At 40.0% G+C, this 22,536-nt stretch overlaps 1 protein-coding gene across 3 annotated transcripts; it reads right to left on the reverse strand.

The window, feature by feature from the left end:
- Positions 1-22,260, reverse strand: elmo2 (engulfment and cell motility 2). 3 transcript variants are annotated; one of them, XM_044024245.1, is made up of 23 exons: positions 22,209-22,260; positions 16,941-17,009; positions 16,733-16,830; positions 16,487-16,527; positions 15,991-16,063; positions 15,849-15,899; positions 13,645-13,814; positions 12,924-13,023; positions 12,231-12,376; positions 10,874-10,952; positions 6,868-6,903; positions 6,554-6,604; positions 5,289-5,411; positions 5,087-5,206; positions 4,881-4,985; positions 4,691-4,799; positions 4,470-4,606; positions 2,894-3,057; positions 2,140-2,252; positions 1,920-2,027; positions 1,746-1,828; positions 1,550-1,627; positions 1-895 (listed from the first exon to the last, which is right to left on the reverse strand). In XM_044024245.1, the coding sequence occupies exons 3-23, from the start codon at positions 16,808-16,810 to the stop codon at positions 695-697; spliced, it is 2,166 nt and encodes a 721-aa protein (XP_043880180.1). In that variant the 5' UTR covers positions 16,811-16,830; positions 16,941-17,009; positions 22,209-22,260; the 3' UTR covers positions 1-694. The 3 variants fall into 3 exon arrangements, with proteins under 3 accessions (XP_043880180.1, XP_043880181.1, XP_043880182.1); XM_044024246.1 differs by lacking the exon at positions 6,868-6,903; XM_044024247.1 differs by lacking the exons at positions 6,868-6,903; positions 13,645-13,814; positions 15,849-15,899; ... (3 more) ...; positions 16,941-17,009; positions 22,209-22,260 and having other exon boundaries at positions 12,225-12,376; positions 12,924-12,997.
- Positions 22,261-22,536: the final 276 nt, after the last annotated feature.

The following is a 22,536-nucleotide window of genomic DNA, read 5'->3' on the forward strand; positions in this document are numbered from 1 at the left end:
ACTGTATATAGGTAAACTAGGGATGCACAATATTATTGGCACAATATCAATATCGGCAGCTTTAAAATGTGTTATTGGATATCGGCAAAGATCCGATGATACGACTAAAATAGTGGGCTGAAAAAGCTGCTACCTCCTTGACTTTTGTACTACTGATATTGGGTTAGGGATAGATATTTTATATCCACATCTGCTGCGACATATGGATGAAAAGTATTACGTTTGATTCACTACAGAAGACACTAAATGACCTCTGCAGTTGGGCAAAAGGAAAGACATATAAATTGATATTGGCTATCTTCCCAAGCACTCCCGATATATTGGCAAAAACTCCAATATTGTGCATCCCTAAGGTATACAATGTCTAATCTGAAGACTTTGCAGTATGTTCACCACCACGTTATGTTGTTTCTGTCTTTAACACTAGAAAAGTAAAGGATGCAGAATAAAAATGAAGTTAGTACCTGGCTTGTGCCCACCCTCTGTAACACGTGTCTGATAATTGATGAACCGTGTAGTACCAAGAACATGGTGATGTAGAGAAGTAGGAGTACAATTCAAAGCAGCTCTTTCTGGTACACACAGTAACAGCTAAATTCATCAAAGAGATCGAGTTGACTCGTCCTTGACGAACACATGCAGTGCAAACTCTCTCTCTCTCTCACAGAAACACACACACGCACATACATACATCTCAGCTGTAGTTGTAGGTGAAGTTATACGAGCTAGGCTCTTTCGGAACGGGGGGAGGGGCTTCGGGGATTGTGATGTTCTCAAGGTCGAGGAGGCGGAGCTTCATCTCCATGCTGATGAGAGTATCTAGGTCACTGCGGGTGAGGTCGCTGCCCATCTCTCTGCCCAGCAGCGCGCACAGGCCGTCAGTCCAGATGCAGTACTGCTCACACACACACACACACACACACACACACACACAGTGAATGATGAAGAACAGAGGCAGCAGTAGGAGCTGACAGAACAACACCACATTATTAACATTTATGAAGTCTTATGAAGAAAACAAATACAGTATGTACAAACATAGAGCAGCGTAATTTGCTTAAAGTGATGTTTATGGCCACTGGATGAACGTAATTTCACCATGTTGGTGCTGAATAAGTAGTGCACAGTGGGATCTTAGATTCTTTTTACTGAAAACTGCCGCCAGAGGGAACTAAAACAGAAAAGTTGCAGACTGTAAAAAGCAGAATAGTCCACAGAGCTCAATGGAACAGCAAAACCAGTTGATGAGCCTTAGCGGATTCTTTTTTAACTTATTTTCAAATGATCTGCATGGATACCCGACCCGACGGGTCCAGAAATGATTGTCGGCCTCGGGCCAGGTTTGGTCACGTCAGTTGATTTCAAGTTCGTTAAACAGAGTAAAATGTGGTCAGTTTTTTTTTTATATAGTTTCATTGAATTGTTACCTAGTGTTTGCTCATTGTGTGAGCTGTTGGGCTTCTTTCTTTTTTTCCCTTGCCTTACCAGGCGTGTTTGTGTGACTGCAGTGACACATAGCTCCTCTAAGCCTCATTCTTGCAGCACTTACCTCGTACTTGTTGGGTGCAACAAAATTGAGCGTCTCATCAGGATCATAGAGGACAGAGAAGGCCAACTCCAGCACCTCCTGAGAGAAGTAAACACATCAAACAACACACTGTTCCTACACTGGGCAAAACCAAAAACATCAAGGGAACAGATGCGACTCAAACGACAAAAACGAGAGCAAACAAAACTGAGCATACCTTGTTTTGCTTGAGAGCACTTTTTTCCTTCATATGAGGACAGTCCTTCCCAGTTACCACCGACTTGATGTCTGACACTGGGACTAGGAGATATCCACATCAACAATTCACTGTAGTCTACGTTACAAGAAGTGTTTTATTGCAAAAGGATAAGAAGGTTTAAATGTGTCTTACTCTTGTCACTAAGGAGTTCAAAAGGCACTTCACCCTGAGGAGACTCATCCAGGTCCCCGTAGTGCAGCACTTTGTGATTCAGAGAGAGTCTGCAGAACCAGAACTTCTCTACAAAAGAGAGACCGTGAGCAAAATGCTTAGCTGATAATCCACAGCACGTGTCAAATGCAAAGCGACTATATTGTTTCATAGATTATATACATATTAAGAGTGTATGTACCTTGCCTTCTGCGGTTCCCTAGCTTACGAAAGCAACTTCCCTCACACAGCCGGTTGAGTCGCTGCTGCTTGATGAGCTCCAGGATCTCGGGCTGAATTCTCTCCCGCAGCTCACTGTGGCACAATTACAGCATCAGTAACAGGACAAAACAAGTCTGTATGCTGTATGCAAAGGTGTTCAATAATATACTAGATTTGAGCAGCCACATGGTCTGTTGTCAAGAGAAAGCTTAAAATTATGAGTTGTTATGTGATGTAACACATGCTTTTGTTCACATCACACTGCGAAATCTAGAGCTTACACCAAAAAGGAGGTCAAGACATTACACCAGTGGTAAGCAACTGGCATGCCGTTGAGCCGCAGATCTATTTTTTTTATTTTCTTATCTGCACAAAAACTACAATTTCATAGAGCCATGGTTCTCAAACTGTGGTACGATTCATTTAGTAATCGATAAATAATCGATTCATCGAGTAATTGTTTCAGCTCAAGTGGTTAAGGCAGCACAAAAATGTGTTGTTGTTTTTGTTTGTTTCTGTCTGAAAGACAGAGACACGAGTGACAGTTTGTGGCAAATTCAAGTTACAGGATTGGATAGTTGAGATTTAAAAGAAAAAGAAAATCTGATTTTATCTGATGAAGATATGATGTTATGGCCCACTATTCAATTGCTTGGAAAGAAATTGACCCTCGGCCAAATTCACTTCCCGACCCCTGCTATACAGAGATAAACGAAGTGCAGACGGAGACGTACATGATTGGTGGCGACTGGAAGTCATCCTGACTCATTCTCTCCGACTGCCGCAGACGGAGGACCTCTGAGTAGCTGAGGCCTCTCAGTTTGTTTTTCAGCTGGTCCAAAGACGCCGGCTTCATCGCCAGAGCCCTGGTGATCTGCTCACGCACCACCTGCATCACCTGCTCAGGGTTCATGCACACGCAACCACACACACAAACACACAAGTGAGGACAGTTAGAATATTTTCAGATACACCTACAATGGTTTTGTTCAATATAAGTGAATAATAATTTCCCGGGACACATCTTTCCACAATTCAGTTATACTCAATATTAAACATATTTTAAATATTCTTTACAATTATCTTATTAAAAGGCCCAAATCTACTTTGACCAATAATTGTGGTTCATTTCAATGATTCATCAGTGACGACTTTCTGGAAATATGTTGGATTTGAATGCGTTCCTCATAAGAAAATAACATGGAAAGCACCAAGACTGTAACTGTCATGCATTATTTACTCGATCGAAAAACTTAAGCCACTGTTGTTCAGTGATGGGCTCAGAACACAACACTTCCACAAAGCTCGCTTTGAAGCAAAGGAAAATCTGATCTAAGCCTCACTATTTCTTAAAATGTGGGCATATTTTCAGTCTGATTTGAAGCTGTTGCCAGTTTGCCTTTTCAAAGTGAGTCCAATCAGTTAAATTGCCATAGTTGGACTGGTTCAGACAAAATTCAAGAAATTATAGGCAGGATCGGGTCAGGTTCAGTCAAGTCAACCGCAACGAAAATTCTTACTGTCACCTGCATGTCAGTAAGAGTACTTAACTCAACTCAAAATTTATTTATAGAGCACATTTAAAAACAACCGAGGTTGACCAAAGTGCTGTACAGAATGACGTCAAATGCCAAAATAAAAACACTAAAAATACAAAGCCTAAAAACATAAAACATTTATAAACGAAAGAGAGCAGAGTAAAGTAAGCTCCAACTTATTGTGGGCGTGTCCATCATTTGTTAGGCTCAGACCAAAAATGGTAAGAGTTTGGTCAATATTCTAGGACATTTTGTAATGGTAAAGGTCAGGCTTGCGTTTTGACTAAGAACAGAACCTTTGCTTGGCGGGGTGTGGGCTGTGCCCGATGTAGCGTGACGTTGTGCCGGTGTGGCGACAAGGAACAACAACGAACAACAACATCGAACACAACACAACACAACAGACAGCTATTTTTTCTGTCGCCCCAATCAGTTGGCTCTTGTGGGTGGAGCCGGTCTAGGTCTACCCTAACTGTACCGTACCATTTTACTCTGGTAACCCAAAGAAAGGGTGCCAAAAAATGGAATGATTATTTTGGTACTGTTCCTAATGGAAACACAAAAAAATACATACAGTACTGTACCAAACGGTTCTAAAACTAAATCAAACAGGATGCCGCTCACCACAGTCTGAAGTGTCATAACACATGGAGAATAATTTAAAATATGAGGTTTTTTTGAGTGCTTTCTAATCCAAGTTATGTGATCTAACGTCTCATCTACAAATAATCTACGAATACATTTGACAACTGTGAGTGCTTAAATGTCCCACCTTGTTAAAGTCTTCAGCTGTAGCCCTCATCTCCTTCCAAGTTTTGTTAAGCAGCTGAATGCAGACACAGAAGAACTCCTCCCATGCCCGATCATGAGTAAAGAACATGGGGTGGTAGTCGTTGCATCCCTCGTTAGCTGCACAAAAGAATCAATTCATTTGTAAAATGAAGCGAAATATGCATTTTAGACACATTGAAGATAAAAATCCAGTTGACTTACGTAGCTCCCCAACCTGAAGTATCTCACACAACATTCTGGTGAGTTCAATGGCACACCGGCCAAAGGGACATTCATGCTTGTCCTCTCGGCTACTGTTCTCCAGTACAATCTGTCCTCATGAGGGAGGAGACATGTAAGCTGTGGCTGATTCTACACCAAAAAAAAAAAGATGGCCAAAAACAAAACTAACCCTGATGTATGTGTCCTGGTGAACTTTGGCCAGATACAGCATGTTGTCCAGAGCCAGCATACCTGGAGGTGTCTGGGTGAAATCCATGGCCGGGTTGACGTGGTTCTGCGTTTCAAACAGCAATAACATTAGGATGAAATAAATCAATTTATTTTACGAGTTTAACAAGTGTCGTCGTCCCACCAAGATCTGCACTGAATACTCACAGTGAAGCCCAGCATCTTGTAGTCCTTGGTGTACATTGCCTTTCTCTTCTCTGTACCAGTGGGGTCATTTTCTCCATCAAAGGCGATTCTACGCAGCTCAAAAATGATATCTCTCTGCGCCTGAGACACAAATATGTCACACATTATTCAAAAAAACAGTAAAGAAAGAGTAGGATGTCAGAACACTTAGCTAAAGTCTCACCTGGTCATTAGGATCCATTTTGGTCATCATCCGTTCTTCTAAAAGGTTGAAGGTCAACACCTGCAGCACGTACAGCTGATGCGCCATCTCAGCTTTAATTGGTCGATTTCCTCGTATGACGTGCTGGAAAAGAAGGATGTAGAAGTTAAAAGCAGAATCTCCACAAAGGCTGCGTAAACTACTTTGCTCATTTAGTGTTGGATGCTACTCATCCGTTACTCTACACTACATGTAGTCTGGCTTAAAACGATAATCTGTCCTTAAAAATATCAATGTAAAATATCAAAATAAAAAATATCAAAATAAAAATTAATGCCACAAATGAAACAGCTTTAAATTCACGATAACTCTGCCATCCCAGTGTTCTTTATTTGCCTGTGTTGTCAGCTATTTTATTTTGCTAATAAATTAAAAATACTGTGTAATACACTCATATCTGTATATACATGATCATGTGCCTTAGAACGAGACTCTGGTGACCTGTGACCGCGAGCGTGCGAGTTTTGACAGATAAACCGTGGTGCCTGTTTACAGAGTTTAATCATTTCCCCCTTAGGGAGCCTTAGAATTTCCCCTTTTCATCTAAAATTTTCAAATGCAACACAGAGATGCCCCTTCAGCACCACCCCCCCCTTTAGGTGGCCTCTGCAATAATGTTACAATGAGTAACAACACAAATCAAATCCACTCACACAACATAAAAGAAACTGTCTTAATTAAATATTTTCAAACCACAAGCTGAAGAGCTGAAGTACAAAAGTTCAGAAAATCCCATGAATAATGCAGACAAAATGTCTGCCGTCATACACAACATGTGTGCCTGTGCAAATGGGTGAAAATGATTCATCCATCTAACAGGGATACTAACACAGACTGAAAGAAGCCAGCAGGTCTCATTAGAGCCTGCACTGCTGTTGAAACTGGCTCCGGGAGGCAGGAGTGCAGCGTCCCACTCACTCATATTTGAAGCCACCTACAGATGAGCTGGCGCCAAAAGGAATTACTTTCAGTACAGATTTTTGCTCCACTTCGAGAACTTCATGCCATAGCATATTTACTGCTTCTGTGTCACAGCTCTCCCCAGTATGTAGAGCTTAATCATTTCCTGAAGGATTAAACTTTTCACCACAGAATCCAGCAGAGGAAATGTATCAAAGAAGGCTGAATACACCTTTTTTTATTTTTTGTGTTTTTAACCATTTTTAGAATTTGTTCAGAAATAACCAGTGGTACATTGGTTTCTGCATTTCTGATGTGATACTCACATTGAGGATGATGGATCGTAAGTGCTTCTGGGCCAAAGTGCTTGCCATTTCCTGAGAGTAAGAAAAACAACAATGCAACACAGATCACACGAGGAAAGAGCAAGAACATTTAAAAGTTTCTTCAAATCTACCAAGAGAAGATGTGAATTATGAAATGCATCAACATTCCCAAACTATATTTCTGTCCCTGGCTAGACCACTGACACTTTCTGTAAAACATATTTATGACACATAGATTCCCCCCAGTGTGAAGGAGAGGGAGGGATGTGGGGTGAAGAGAGGATGGTATGAGATGCTGAGGGATGTGTACTCACAGTGAGATGCTGCTCCAGCGGGTTAGTATACTCCTCCTACAGGTTGAAGGGAGGGAGGAGGGATGTGGGTGTAACAAGTAATGGAAACAGAGAGTGCACACACAGACCATGAGATACAGAGATCCATCACTGGCACAGCATGCAACAGACTAAAGACATAAAACAGTGCTTAACAAATAAGAACCCACAGTGACCTTGAGTGTCGTACACAACGTGCAGAGGAAACGATGCAAAACAACATTTATGCATGAGAGTCATTGTCGCGCCCCAGGTTCTCGCTTTAGTTTTATTATGTTCTACTCTGTGTGTTGATAAACCAGAGGCAACACCAAGTGTGCCGGCTCTCCGAGAGGAAAATCTGTGGGAGATGAATAGTTCCACACTTTCACTTTCAAAAAACTACAGTCACTTGTGTAATCAACTCAAACATGATGAAAAGGATTTTTCTAAATGAACTAAAAAAAATTAATAAGGCATCATTTCTACCACAGCTACGGTTTCTAAAAATGTTGTCAAGTAATCCACCTCACCAGCCCCAAACAGACAAAAGGCTTCCACAACAGATGTCTGTCATATAAATTAAAATACTGAAAACAAATAAACTTAATTTGGACCCAGAAAATATGCAACATGTATATTTAAAACATTTAATTTTAACTGTTACGATAGTAACACTTTTCTGACGGTTCCACATTTAAGTGTCCAGTGAGTCCAAGTGAACATTTGTGTTAATTTTGTAAGGATTCCCTCATGGCGTTCCTGAGTTATACACAAAGCAAAAATGTGTTTTTGAAGTAACAGTGACCTTTAACCACCAAAACCTTATCAATTCAATTCTATAAATTCAAGTGAGGCAACCCCAAAATGTATAAAACTGTGCATCACAGTTCTAACTAATGTACTTAATGTACCTTTAGCGGTTGCCACAGTGGATCATCTGCCTCCATCTTGCCCTAGACCTATCACTAACTAATGCATTTAATGAGGAATAAAGTGATATTCAGGAGTGTTAAGGAGTGTAAATAACTGAAGTGTGCCAGCCACAGACAGTGTGAGCGTGTGATGCCGATTCATAGCATACATTATCCAGGGTTTCCACACCTTGGTTGACATCAATTTCAATGGCTTTTCAAGGACTTTCTCGGACCACTTTCCTCAAATTCAAGGACAACATGTGCTGACACAGCTTAAGATGGTAGATCAACTTTTAAGAGCGTCTTCGCCCATGGCGTCCACTTTTATTGATTTGAAGCACGCTCTGCATCTGGACAAGTGATTGTCCTTGGGATCTTAATTTAATTTTCTTTGGTGAGAAATCATAGAATTTACATTTTCCAGACATCACGTCATTTGCTCTCTCTTGCTCACTCACTGTTCTGCATGGAACCTCGTGTCAACAGTGGAGAGAGACAGTGGACAGTGTCCACAACACCGCTAGTAATTTGTTCTGTGCAAGGCCTGTCTACGTACATCAAGTAATGCAGGGCATGAAACAGTAGGTGGCATTGTAACAAACAAGGCAACATCGGCAGCAGGAGACAATTACCTAAATATCAACTGAACTCCTTTCTTGCACAGAATTTGAGCACTTTCAACAACCCATGTCTATTTAGGGCTTTGGAAAAAAAATTCATATTCATAAACTCAATTTCAAAGATTTCAAGGACCCGTGAGAGCCCTTCATGCTGTTTCCTGGGAACACTACAGAAAAGGTTTGATGGAGGTTGTAGAACTAATGATCAAAGACAGTCTGGGATTTGTAGTTTGGGATTTGTGTAAATGGTAGTTGTTAGGCTACAAAGATACTACTTTGTAAAGAAGAAGTTTTAAAATGTAGATTAATAATTTTAATATTAGTGAACAGTAATCTAACTCAATCTTTTGGATGTTTATTTAAATACGGGAAGCAATTAGTGACCTGCTGCATCATTTTTTTCATCCTCTGTATTAACATGTAATTAAACTATAGCAATTTCCGTCAGAGAACAGAGTTGGATCACTGAATTCACAAGAAAGCATGGTTACCATGGTAACACAAAGTGCAGTTTAGAGAAAACAAATGGCAGAGACACTGTTGCTTTCCCGGACAACAGCCAACGCTGCATCTATTTGGTAAATGCAGAGAAACCTTGATTTATATATGGATTAGATCTTTAAAAACCAATGCACACATGGATCATACAGAGCATGAAACAGGAGGAAACTACAGTATGTTAGTACACTGTGTAAGCTGCTTAAAATGTTACTGCAGAGTGAGTAGAGCACATGAACATGAGACATTAATCATCATCAATGTTCTGGACAAACATCCAAAAAAAAAGCACTCCCTCCTTTGGTTTTTGTACATTTGTCTGTGCTTCATAAATACTTCAGATTTCATAGTAAATCAATTTGATATATTCAACATTTTCATATAATTGGATAATTCGGGACCATTTTTATGCTAATTTCTGCCTTCACTGCCAACAATGCCAATTTTTCCCACTAGAATTTGATTTTCCACTTTCCATGCGAAAGCATGCGATAAAGCACTGAATGATATCAATGCCAATTCTTGACTACAACAGAATTAAGCGCTTCTCATTAAACTAGGCTTAGAAAATAAATCCTTCATTCATTCATTCTGCATGTATCTCGTCCAAGCTCTTCACAGTCATCCCTTGGCCAGAGGTGGATAGTAACATGCTAGATTTACTCCATTATACAAATACTTGAGTAACTTTTTGGATAAATTGTAATTTTAGGAGTAGTTTTATTGCATCATACTTTTAATTTTACTTGAGTATATATTTGAAGAATGAACGGTACTTTTACGCCTTTCATTTGGCCAAGTGACGGTTGGTACTTTATTTTTTAATATCTTTTTTTATTATGACATGCACAATGTCTCCCTGTTGGTGATGGCTGACAAAATCTTGCCAATCAAATGCAGCCAGCTGAGTCACACGACAAGTGTTGTCGTGTGACTCCATGCAACGGCACCAGCTGTTAGCCGCTCAGCTGTTAGCCGCACATTTCGGCTCCAAGTGGACTTAAAACACACCAGCGGCTCGCTGTTTACTGAGTCCGACACCGAGGTTCTGGTCTCTGGTTTCTGGTCTCCTGTCTCTGGTTTCTGTTGTACCCTCCGGACACCAGGTTTCAGCTAACAGTTGTTTCAGCTCTCCGCTGTCAGCTGAGTGGCCAACCTTTTCCCGCGCAGATGTATCCGAATTGGATAATCCTAATTTAGTATACTTATAGTTAAAGGGTGATGTATTTAATTTCCCAAAGAATGAATGTATTATTGTTTTAGTTCAAGGGTTATTTATTTTATTACAAAGACTGTATTTATTGTGTTATTTTAAATATTATTATTTCACATATCTTAATTTGAACATTGCTGTTTTATAATATGTTGTGTCTATTTTGTACCATTTGTGTTGCTCTGAATATTCCAAAAATAAATGCACAGAAATTCAGTACTTGTACTCGAGTGGTCTTTTTCACTGCATACTTTTTTACTCTTACTCAAGTAAGTATTTTCATGAGTACTTTTACTTCTCTTGAGTAATTATTATCTTAAAGTAACAATACTTTTATTTGAGTCATTTCTTTGGCTACTTTACCCTCCTCTGCCCTTAGCTACAGCTGGATCACGCTAAGCTATTCTGAAAGAATGACAACATAACAAATGGACCAACCTCAAAGGAAGGTGAGTACTATTTTGAGAGTGTGTCATAACAGAAATGAGAGTCGGACAGAATCCACAACATGACCTGAGCCTGCAGACAGACATTTAATCATGAGCTTAGCCCTAACAACCTACTGCTGCAAACATAAGCAGCCGGTGTGAGGTGGCTCCCTGATAAGAAATATGACTCTTAGGAAGAAATGTTAAGTCTATTATGCATGAGTGGCTTTTTTTTTGGAATGTGAAGCGAGAATAAAACATTATTAGTATTCCAGTTAGGTCACTTTATCTCCATCACAGCCCTTCTCTGCTGCGAGTCTGCCGTTCACTGACCTGTCTTCGGTCTTCTGGTGCCTTCAGGAAAAGGGCATTGATGAGGGCGATGGCGTAAGTCTGGATCTCCTGGTTTGACCTGAAGGAAAATCCAGCATCATAACAACCATTTAGAAGCATCACGCTCCACAAATCTCCATACAGAGTTTAAACTAGGCTATGCTACACTTACTCTTAGTTTTATCACTATTATTAACTAACACCTGAGGTGAGCGCAGGATTGTTAGAAGTTACTCATACACACTATCCTCAATTTTATATTTAGTCCAACAAAAAAGACCAAATCCAACAATTTTTATTACCTAAAAAAGTGTAATCTAATTTATTTATTGATTTCTGCCAAGAGGCTTCTATTTCGGCGGCGACGGTAGCTCAGTGGTAAAGCGAGTCATCTTTCAACTGGAAGGTTGTGGGTTTGATTTGCGGCTCTGCAAGTCTACATGCCGATGTAGAGTTTAACTGTGCCGTTATATTAAAGTGTGAATGACAAAACTGTAGAGGAAAGCAGCTTTGATAGATCAAAAAGACAAAAAAAAGTGATATATAAATAGACCATTTACGTCGTCTAAAACTATCAGAAAGATGTCGACGTGTTTCTGGGTCACTATACGCTTCACCATCGATTTTATTAACAGGTAACAAGTACCTACATGCTTTTTTTGTTTCCTCTGTTCTCCCTAATGAAGCCACAGGCTCAGCTGTTCACACTGCTCTGCAGGAGGACAATGGCATAAAACCAAGCAGATCTAATTTACTACCGTACACGCTGCAGCTCTTTTTAAGTCTCTAATAAGGAAACTATGTGTCGGGTTCGGAGCAGTTTGTGTTTCTATTCATTTCCGACAATAACAAAAGCAGAAATACATCATGTTAACGTAGGGAAGACATGTGAAAACATCGGCTTAACTCATCCTTCTCGATCTTATTAAAATTTCTTTCTGAACGGACTGTATCACACCAGAATATTAGGACTGCCGTGTTTACATGACTTTCTTTTCTCCATGCAAACGTAAATATTTACTCCTGTTTGAGAAACATCAGTTGAAATGTGCACTCGCTTGCACAACATCCATTTAAAAACCAGTAGGCTTAGGGCTGTCAGCTAAAATCTATAGAGAGAAGCAGAAAAGTATTGAGAGTCTAACAAAAATGTTGTTGGTTTTGGTCTTTTCATAATGACAAAAATGTCATCTAAGCATCCTGGCCACGCTCTTTGAATTGTGCCATGAACTTGACAGAATGGCACATTTCATTGCATTACTTAAGTCACCCCACAATGCTACAGTCACACCACTGCCCCCATTTCAAGAATCAGAGTGCGGGAAGCCCCTGTGCATGTGTGTGTGCTCACACTTACAGGTGCCCGATGAGCTGTCCCACGGTGATTTCCTGGGCCACTCGATGGTAGAGGCTGTGGCTGTTCAGGACCATGCTCTCCAGGATGGCCAGAGACCGCTGCAGGATGGACACATCCACCATTGGCTGGTTCACATAACCTGCGATCTGAGGCGGGGGATCAAGGAGATACGACATGGATTTAACTTTAATGTCAAATCCAATCCAGTGGAATTTAATGTAATGCAAAAAAGTTAAAGCGGAACTTTAAGATTCTGGTAATTTTTTCACCTTTTTCTCTACGGAGCTCCCCCGACATAAACATCCATTTGTCTACCACTTTAAAGTCACTGCTGATGCCAACAACCCCGGAGTCGGCACTAACAAACAGTCGGGGGAGTGTAGACAGCCCCCACTCTGTTAAAATAGGGTAAAAATCCTGCATAATTCTGTTTTAAATGACGCAATACAGAGAAAAAATAAATTGAAAAAGAAAAACTATCATAGCCAAACTGAAAATTTCCCAAGGAAACAGCTGCATACACTGTGAAGGAGCTTCAAATAATATGAGGAGTTGCTAGGCAACAGAGGACCAACTCGTTTCTGTCATTGTAGAACAAAAGGGAATTGAATTAAATAAAAGCATGAAAGTAAAAAGGAATGAAGTGACAGACCTTGACTCTGGTGTAAAAGTCTAATGAGTCGGTGGAGTTACCTGTTTGATGAAAGAAAGTGAGATAAGGTCCCAGGACACAATGCCGTGATCCATTAGCTCCAGAAAAGCTGTGAGAGTGAAGGCCAGCATTTCACCGAAGCTGAAGGAAGTGAAAAAACAGTTATTCATCAGCTGTTCACTTCACCTGATGTATTTCAACTTCACACTAATATGTGTAAAAAAACATATAACGACTGACAGCCCAAGCCTTAATGGGGCCCTAGGCTGAATTTGATTTGGGGGGCCCCCTCCCACCACCTCGGAATCACCTGTGCTTCACAAAAGTGGCCTAGTTTTAAGTTGCATTCTCATATTCAAAGTGAAGCACTAAGTGTGGCGATGGCGAACTTGAATTGAAAAATAACAACTTCCACTTCAAAATAGTACTTCCTCAACGTGGGCGGAGCCATCACTGCACAGCTGCATGAAACTGCCGTGACTTTGTTTTACACGCGAGACACACACACACATACACACACACACACAAACTCAATTTAGAGTGTCCAATTGGGAGGTTCCCTTTCCACTTGGCCATGGGTTGCCCCAGTTTAGATTTATGCAAGAGTCTGTCACAGCCAGATATCAATGCACAAATTTGCACGTCACTACCTATAATGTAAACCAGGTCACAATAATTTGCCATCTTCCAAAAGCGGGTCCACATAAAGTTTGGGCACTGTATGAATTTTTTTCACTGTCAAAAAACAAAAACTGTTCTCACTGGGTGCCACTTTCGACAAGCCGTGCCAGTGTCCCAATGCCTTCCATGTTGATGAACTCTGTAGCAAAAGTTGGATCTGCAGAAAGCTTGGCGAGCTCTTTCAGAGCCTCGAGGCGAGCATCGATGCCGTGAGACTGGATCCTCTCCAAGAGCTGACGAGCAGCACGCCCCTGTGAGCCAGAGAAAATGTCACCTGCTTTATGAACGTACCACTCAATGATGATTTTACTGAAAGGTTAATTGAAGCATCTAACTAATGATTATAGCATTGACGGACAGTCGGCGCAAAACAGGAATGTGCTCGACCAACAAACACAAAAACTGATTATTCAAAAATGATAGAGAGCAGAAATGCATGAACTTATTTTCAAGGTTATGTTGACAAACTTGAAATTGTTTTGAAGAAGGAAACACAAAAGACAAAAAGAAGAAAGAGAAAAATAATATACAGACCAAAAAACAATATATTTAAAGCTCATATTGCCCATCATTTTTCTCCAGATTGGCCCCTCCTTAACCAGACTACACTCTCATTGGCCCCCAGGTCAGTTGAGTTTGACAGCCCTGGTTTCGATGGTGGTGAAAGTTTAACAAGAGAACTTCAAAAAATGACTTGATTGGCTTAAATTTTGAGGACTAATGCGCACAGCATAAAAACTTAGATTCAATTTCACCTCTGAAATATTCATGGAAGCAGAACATAGCGGTCAACACGCAGGACAGCAGGGACAGTGTCAACAGCGGGAGAGATGGGACATCTTAGAGCTTAAATCATCAGCCAAATAGTGTGGGAGTCATTGTGGAGTATGAGGGCATGTCACATAAGTAAAGCAGAGCAGCTCCAGTTGACTGCCTGAAGTGGATTGCAAGTATAGCTTCATTAACTCTGAAAGGTCACAGTGGAACCAGCAAACCGGTCTACTGGGGTTTATCTGTAAGTTTGTCCTTCTGTTAGCAACTTCCTGTCTATACATTTTGACACATCAGTCTTACTTTATTATTTAATGCATAGGTGATCACCCAAGTATGTTCCCCTTAAATGTTGGTAAGAATCTACCCACTGATAATGTCACAAAAGTTGATCAAAATATGAATAAATCCCCGTCGAAACACTTTGACATTGAGGGCCACTGAGGAAGGCCACTCAGCCGCTTCTGCCAACGGGAACGAGGTTTGCAAATCAAATACACATCTAAAGTTGTATGTTCCATCAGCTGTGGGTTTTTTAAACAAGCTGTATTTGCCATTTTGACACATGGCTCCTTGCACACTATCATGATGAACTCCATTTTAGTCCTGGTTTTATGCATCTGTCTATGTTCCTGTGTATTTGTGTGTTTTGTTTTGTGCATGCGACTCCTGTTGCAAAGAAAATTGCTCCTCGGGGACAATAAAGATTTTGTGCGCTCCATGCTTCGTGTTTTTGTCAACTAAAGACACCTTCATTATTGCGATCCTGCATTTGGGTCCTCGATTCTATAAACTGTGACACACATGCTGTGTTCAGTTTGTGGTACAGTTTGGAATGGTAAAGCCCTGGGTCAGGCTTGCGTCTCGACTGAGAACGGTACCTTTACTTGGTAGGTGGGGTGTGTGGGCTGTGCCCAATGGTCACATCAGCAAGACACTTGTGTGACGTTGTACTGCAATGGTGCAACAACAACTAATGATGACAACAAACTATGACATAACAGACAATAAAGGACACCCAAGAGCTCTTTTTTTCATGCTCGGTTTGTGACTGTTGGTCTCAACAAGATGTCGTTTGGTATGAGAATAGACTGCAGGTGTTCGCCTTGACTTCCATGGGATATTTACACCAATAGCAAGGGAGTGATGGCATTGTATTGTACCATTTCATCTGGTACCCAAGGGAAGGGTGCCGTAGAATGGAATGTTTAGGGTTGTTATTTTGGTACTGTTCCTAATAGGAATGCAAAAAAGCACATACCATACTATAACAAAACAAACTCTTCCACTCGGTGGAAACACAGCTTATACTAAGGAAACTTGCAAGGTTTGAATTCACAATTTGGAGAGACAAAACCCTGACATGGAGTTCAGTCATATTTATACGTGTAAACCCCAATGAGAGGCTATAAGCAAGAGAACACGAGCGAGCAAGAACCAATAAATATACCAGTCTTATCTTGTTTTAAGGAAACTTCAAAACATCCCAAAGGAAAACAAAAAGGTTCACTCACAGGTGAAATGGCCAATCGAAGGATGGTCCCATTCTTTATTTCACCGCGGCTCTAAAAGGTAACAATGGAAATTTGGCACAAGTTAAACATTGTTTTACAAAGTAACAAAGCAAACAGTTAGGAGAAAAACAGTGTTGCTCACCTGTTCGGTGATATAAAGCTGAGGGCCGTCAGCATAACGCAGAGCAAACTGCTCTGAGCCTGACAGAGACCAGCTGAGGATAAAGAGAAAATTATGTACAAGTGTACACCTACTACAAACTCAGAGGAATATAAGCAGCAATATTATATTGTAGCACAGTTTGCACGAACAAAAGGTTACTGAATGTCAGGTTGCTCCCTCCAGCAGTTATATTTACACGGGAGGAGAATTATTCAGTGGGTGTGAACAGTGAAGAAATGATTTGTGCACAAATCTACTAGGTTTTGACCTCATCCAACTTTCACTAACCAAGTGTACTACAATTTTACACATGACAATGATGACAAAGATAATCTGTGACTAATCTATCTCTTCAAACTGTGACCAAAATGACTGTGCATTCAGTTAATTGCAAGCAAAAAAAAGGTCATTTATGAACTGCACAGAATATTAAGAGGTCATTGAAAAAAGCAGAATATGGAGAAACAATGCTTACCCATCACATACTTCTCTTATTATAGAGGACAAAGGTCTTTTCTGCAAACAGAAAAAATACGATGCAAAATGACGTCATTTAATAGTAAATTACTTTAGCTGACAGCCATGATGGATGACTGTGTCAGCAGTTTTGTTACAAGATCATACACAACTGGCAGTTCTCATGAGTCAAGACGTGACAGGTTTAATTTCAGCCAGCAGCAGTACAGTCCGTAGAGGTGAACTATTTAAATGAAATACAGACCTGGTCCATTTCTATTAGCTGAGCATTAGCACCTGGCCATTCAATCGCCACCTTCACAATGTCAGCTGGGGGAGGCATGGCTGTGTTATTGTAACACCCTAAAGAAGGACGACAAGGCACCAGATTTAGTTTTCAGCACATCTTCATCAACATCAGCTTTTTGAAACATGCGTTTACTTCATTAAAAGTACTTTAAATTGTACATAACCCAGTAGAGAAGTGTTGAGGGGTCAGTCAATCTCACAGCGCCGCTCTGTAAACCTATGTGTCAGCTGCCCTGTGAACACAGAGAAACCCACGCAGTAGTCAAGTCAGTGCAGAACTCAGACCAAACAGCCCAAAAACTCTGCCTTTTTTTTGCTGCCTCTGGACTGTTTTACAAAACCACCTACACACACACATATCTCGACTAGGTGAAGCCTTCTACATACTGGGTCCTGAGTCTGCCATTTATTGATGAAACCACTTCAATACATAACGCCGGTGCCTCCATCTTTACCAACTTTTCAATTTTAAGCTGCAAGAATGTGTTCTTAAACTGCAGAGACATCATTTAAAACCTAAAAAGTCTGTGTTTTGTGGTGAAAGAACTAAAAATGCAAACACATTTCTTTCAGGGGTCAAAAGTAAAGCAATAAATCAGCATAGCTGATGTCATCTGCTCATTTCATCTGTACACTACAGTTTTGCAACATGGGGTTAAAGTGTCTTGCCCAAGGACACATCAGCATGTAGATTATTATTCATCAATCGGCCAATTGGTACAAATTACACTTTTGACATTGACATTTTTCTTCTCCGAAACTGCTTGGTCACAAAAACTTTACTTTAAAAGTTCATTTCTTTTTAGTTTTTTTGATGAGCTTTAATAATTAATTAGTACATTACTTTTATTGCAGACACAAAATGTAGATTGGTGAGGCAGACCATTATTGTTATTCAATAACAGGTTATTGAAGTTAAGCCATTTCTTTTAATCAATAAACCGTTACATTTTATCAGCCTTGCCAAACACTGCAGTCAGAGGAGAAAGGCTTTAGCAAGAGAGGCCGTTGTTCCAGGCATTTTGAGTGGAAATGGGAGAAACTTATAAAGGCAACCATCACTGCTGCATGTCACTGATCTGGGATTTATGAGAGAGTGAAAATGAAAGCTTCTCCTCCTCAGTTTAAAATTCATAATTCAACCAGTGTAGAGGAGCCTAAACAGACAGTCAAGAAGCAAGGGCGGAGACTGAAAACTTAATAGTGGGGCTTCAACTAATGATTAGTTTCATAATCGTTTAATATTTTGATTATTGTCTAAATCGAATGTCAGAAAATGTTGAAATATTTTTTCCCAAACCTCGGAAATAATGATGTTCTCAAAGTTTTGTCCACAAACCAAAATGATTCAGTTTTAAGGAGTTTAAAAATCAGAGCACTTAATAATAATAATAAAAAAACACTCAAACTGATCAACTGATGATAAAAATAGTTCATTTAGTTCATTTAGTAATCCAGTGATAATGGTTTAATCCCTGATTCTGTGCTGCCTGTTCTTACTGCAATTACCAGAGAGTGCTCTACACTTTGATTAAAAGAGCAGAAAAGACTAATATAACTAAAAGGGTGTTACATGGTGAATTGTACATTTATTTATTCATTTTTTTAAATAAAGGGGATTTAATTAAAAGCTGGTAGGAGCTGCTGTTGCTCCAAAACAGACCATATCAGTTATGTTGACGAAGGTAAAATAATAAAAACCAACCTTAATATTTAACAGAATGAATGGCATTTTTTCATTTTTAGTTTCATTTTCTGCCGTCTTAATTGTGAAGATGAAAAGAGTCATTATGGGTCGGAGAGTCCCCCGCTAGCAATTATCCGAGCAAATAATACCATGAAAGTGGCCCAGCCAGAACCATGACTTAATAAACTAATCAAATAGCACTGGTTCACAGAGACAAAGGTAGCAAGTCCCAAAATCCAAGTTTCCAAAAGCTCTTCACATCATATCCATCATTAGAAAAGTAAAAGTTGGAAATGCTGCCCTGAGTGTTACAACTAGGGGAGAGTCAAAATATCGATTTGGTGATATATCATTGTCCTCCCTCGTGCAATATGTTAATCGATACGCCAGGGCAAAAGTTTAACATGCTGGGCGTCACTATGTGATGTCTCCTCGCAGCAGCGCTGCTCAAATAAAGTTCCAGGCGGCAGTTACTTATAATGGTGGAGAAAGCTACATTAACAAATGCTCCATCTACGTTCAATGCATAGACTTAATGCACTTTGTTTTCCGTGTTGTGCATAAATCCTGCACTTTTAACATTTCAGAGATCAGATTCAGTTAGACAAATATCATGATTATAACTATATGATTGTCCTGCAATACATTGATTATCACAGAATTGTTGAATCGTGATATTATTGGTATCGTGGACCGTGTATCGTATCGAGAGGTACCCTGCGACTCCCAGCCCTAGTTTCAATTACTGCAAATACCGAGTACAGTGTCTGAAAACTTACAGTAGAGACCTTTCAGTTAATTATTCTCAATAAAGTAAACTTTGTCATTGGGGGAATAGAGTTTAGATCGATAAGATGCATTTAAACTGTTTTAACATAAATGTGACAATGTGAATGCACTGTATTGTGATTTATAATAATAATAATAATATATAATATAATATAATAATTATAAACTGTTTTTCATCACATTTAATTCATCGCCAAAACCATGATGTAGTAACTCCAAGTCACTTTTTTTTTCTTAGATTAAAGATATGGTTAAAAGTGTGGAGTAAAAAGTAGACGCAACAGCTCAAACTCATAGATTCTGTCTTGGATCACATATTCAATTTCACAGTTTCCGTTTCACATTTGCAAAGCCAGACTCTCATTTACCCAGCAGCATTCCCTGCCAGGTTTGTTAGGCATCACCTTTATTACTAAATGTCATTACAGCACTGACATTTACTGAGCTTATTCCATTATTTGCAACAACAGTTCTGAAAAACAAGAGCAAGAACGGCACAGCAGGGACCAGCCTTTGGCAACAGAGAGAGATCTCTCTGTGCTCTGACATGGAGGAAGCACAGAAAAGCTGTATGACAGACTCTACTGCTGACAGAAAGAATAAAAGACACTACTGTTCTCCCAGTGACTCCTTGCACTGGATGCTTTCATTATAACAAAAACACCTTGTATGCCTTACAGCAGCTTAGCTGAAAAGAAATCCTAATCATTACCAAACTGTGAAACAAACTGTCATAAGATAGTCTGGACTAAAGACTGTTCCAGTACAGGGTTTCTGATGCCTTTGTTTTATTATGTTTGTTTGTATCATTGTGCTGCAGAAAGCAGCTACACATGATGAAAACATCCCCAAACAATAAATGACAAGCTGTGATGAGTATAATAAGAAGCATGCTGGAATCCTTTCATCAGTATAGCTTTGAAGTAGAGGATCACTGAACTGTTTCTCCACATCATTTGCAACATACATTAGCAGACTGGGACAGAATAATGTGTTTAAAACCAGCTCCGGCAAATTGAGGTGGACTCTGCTAATGAGAAATTCAAACTAGGCATCTGATGGAGAGACTGCGCCGCTTCCACATCTGCGGGCGAGATTAATAATGTGTGATCTCTGAGGCCGCCTGCTGAAAACTTTTCCACCAGTTCTGCTTCTAATTTGTAATTTGGAGACGTTATTTGATTGTGAGACTTGAGTGAGTGTGGCAGGAACACCAACGTTAGTCTGAATATTGTAGGACTGTAACTAACAGTTACTTTCGAATTTCGAACTTTACAATCGATTCATCTGTCGATTATTTTCTTGATTCATCTAGTAATCGTTTGGTCCATCAAATATCAGAAAAACCTGGAAATGGTGTCTTTTTTGGTTGTGGTTTTGTCCACAAACCAATCAATTATCAAAATAGTTCTAATCCGGCATTAATACATTTGCTGCTGGAAAAGGAAGTTTGTGGAGCTCACTTTGCACCAAAGTTCCATAGAGAAAATCAGTGTTTTTAGCTTGCAGGGACACAGCAGCTGCTGCTTGTGACAATTTTGATAATCCTGTGTCACTGTAATTCCAAACATGGGACTCCAGATGCTGAATTCACAAGATAACACATTTGAATTTACTGATGCAGGCAGCAGTGGATCGACAACCCCTGCGTGTAATGAATGTGAAGTTACTTTTTTCTCTTTGGTGTGGGAGAGTGAGCAGTTCACTAACTTCAATTTCCAGCAAGAAAGGGCTGTTGGCAAACAGAAGTTACACATATTGTAAAGAGGCATATATTTTGTTAGTGGAGCCTTTTCTCTTCTCTCACTGCTGGCAGCCAAGTTTTTATAAGTAAGACACTTGATACTGTGGTGTTTATAACCTCATACAATCACAAAAAAACATTTAAACTATCCATTTAAGCCATGCAACATTAGTTACACTAAGTGCTATTTAAGCTTCGAAACACTGCACTGCATTGCATTATTTGTTGGTTTACATGTGAATTCAAGTGAAGAGATGGGCACTGTAGCAGCTCTATGGTGGTGGTAGCATAGCAACAGCTGCTAAGGACCTGAAAGGAAACCCGAGTGTGACCAGAGCCTCTTTTTTCCACAAAGACTCCCCAACTTATCCTGAACAACACCGGCTACTTAACACGACGACGCCATTTTACATTTCTTATTAAGTGTCACTGCGTATGTCGGGGCTGATAGTTTTTTGTTGTCTTTTTTAAGTAGAAAGTGAAGCACGTTACTTTCACGATAGCTTGTTAGCTTGTTGAATATGCGGAGTGGCGCCCCCTGTGGCCATGTTTAGTTTATAAGGAGATGACTTTTAGCTCCTAATGACATTCCCAACATAAAAGAACAGGATTTAAACAAGATGCATGTACACGAATGTACCTGCAACAACAAATATGTTAGATAAAGGACATATGTTCTTTCAAGAAACGTTCGCCATCATCTCACATACCTTCTGTCGAGCCACTTTCCGAGCGTAAGAAGCGTTGACAATGACTTATTGATATGTATAAGGCCTGATTATAGGTGATCGATCGGGTTGTGACAGTCAGAGGGGGCTGAGACTGATGCAGCGGCTGCTGAGTGTAAAACCTTGAGTGAGCTCTTAGAACGAAATCAATCACAACTTCTGGTTAATGGCGGTAGAATAAACGCAGACAGCACATCCTGAGAATGCACAGCAGCACCAAGAGACTCACTCGCGTTTACAGCCAGCGTTAATCCCCGAAAAAGGCGGCTAATGTTTTCCAGTCATGCCGCCAGTCCCTGTCTATTCCTCCATTGCAGAGAAGAAGATGCAGGCTTTCTCTCCCTGGCTTTCTGTCTCTTTCCCTCCCTCTCTCTGTCTCTGTTCACATCAAGTCCCGATAATGTCTCCACTGTGATCGGATGTATTTTTTAAAAAAATACAGAAACCTACTTCACTGTTAATGTCGATGTGCACAGTTACTCACCCTGTGAGCGGGCCATCGATGATGCCTTCAGTGTCTCTTTCTCCTCAGTGAATTACTGATGGAAAGGAGACACGTTTCCACGCCTTGTGGGCGGGACACAATGTAAATATGTCACCACCATTATTAATGATTCATTTTTAAAAACATATATATCACTTTTTTTCCAATGTGTACAATATGCAAAACATATAACATGATCAAGACCCACATTTGAAAAAGCAAAATAAATATAACAAACAAAAATAAACAATTTGCAGAAAAATATAGAGCCTATAAGTATGTTTATATAAGTGTATAATACTTTTTTTTTTGCTTTAGGCTTGCTTTT

This window comes from Solea senegalensis, linkage group LG4 (genome assembly GCF_019176455.1).
Source record: "Solea senegalensis isolate Sse05_10M linkage group LG4, IFAPA_SoseM_1, whole genome shotgun sequence".
Classification (NCBI taxonomy): Eukaryota; Metazoa; Chordata; class Actinopteri; order Pleuronectiformes; family Soleidae; genus Solea; species Solea senegalensis.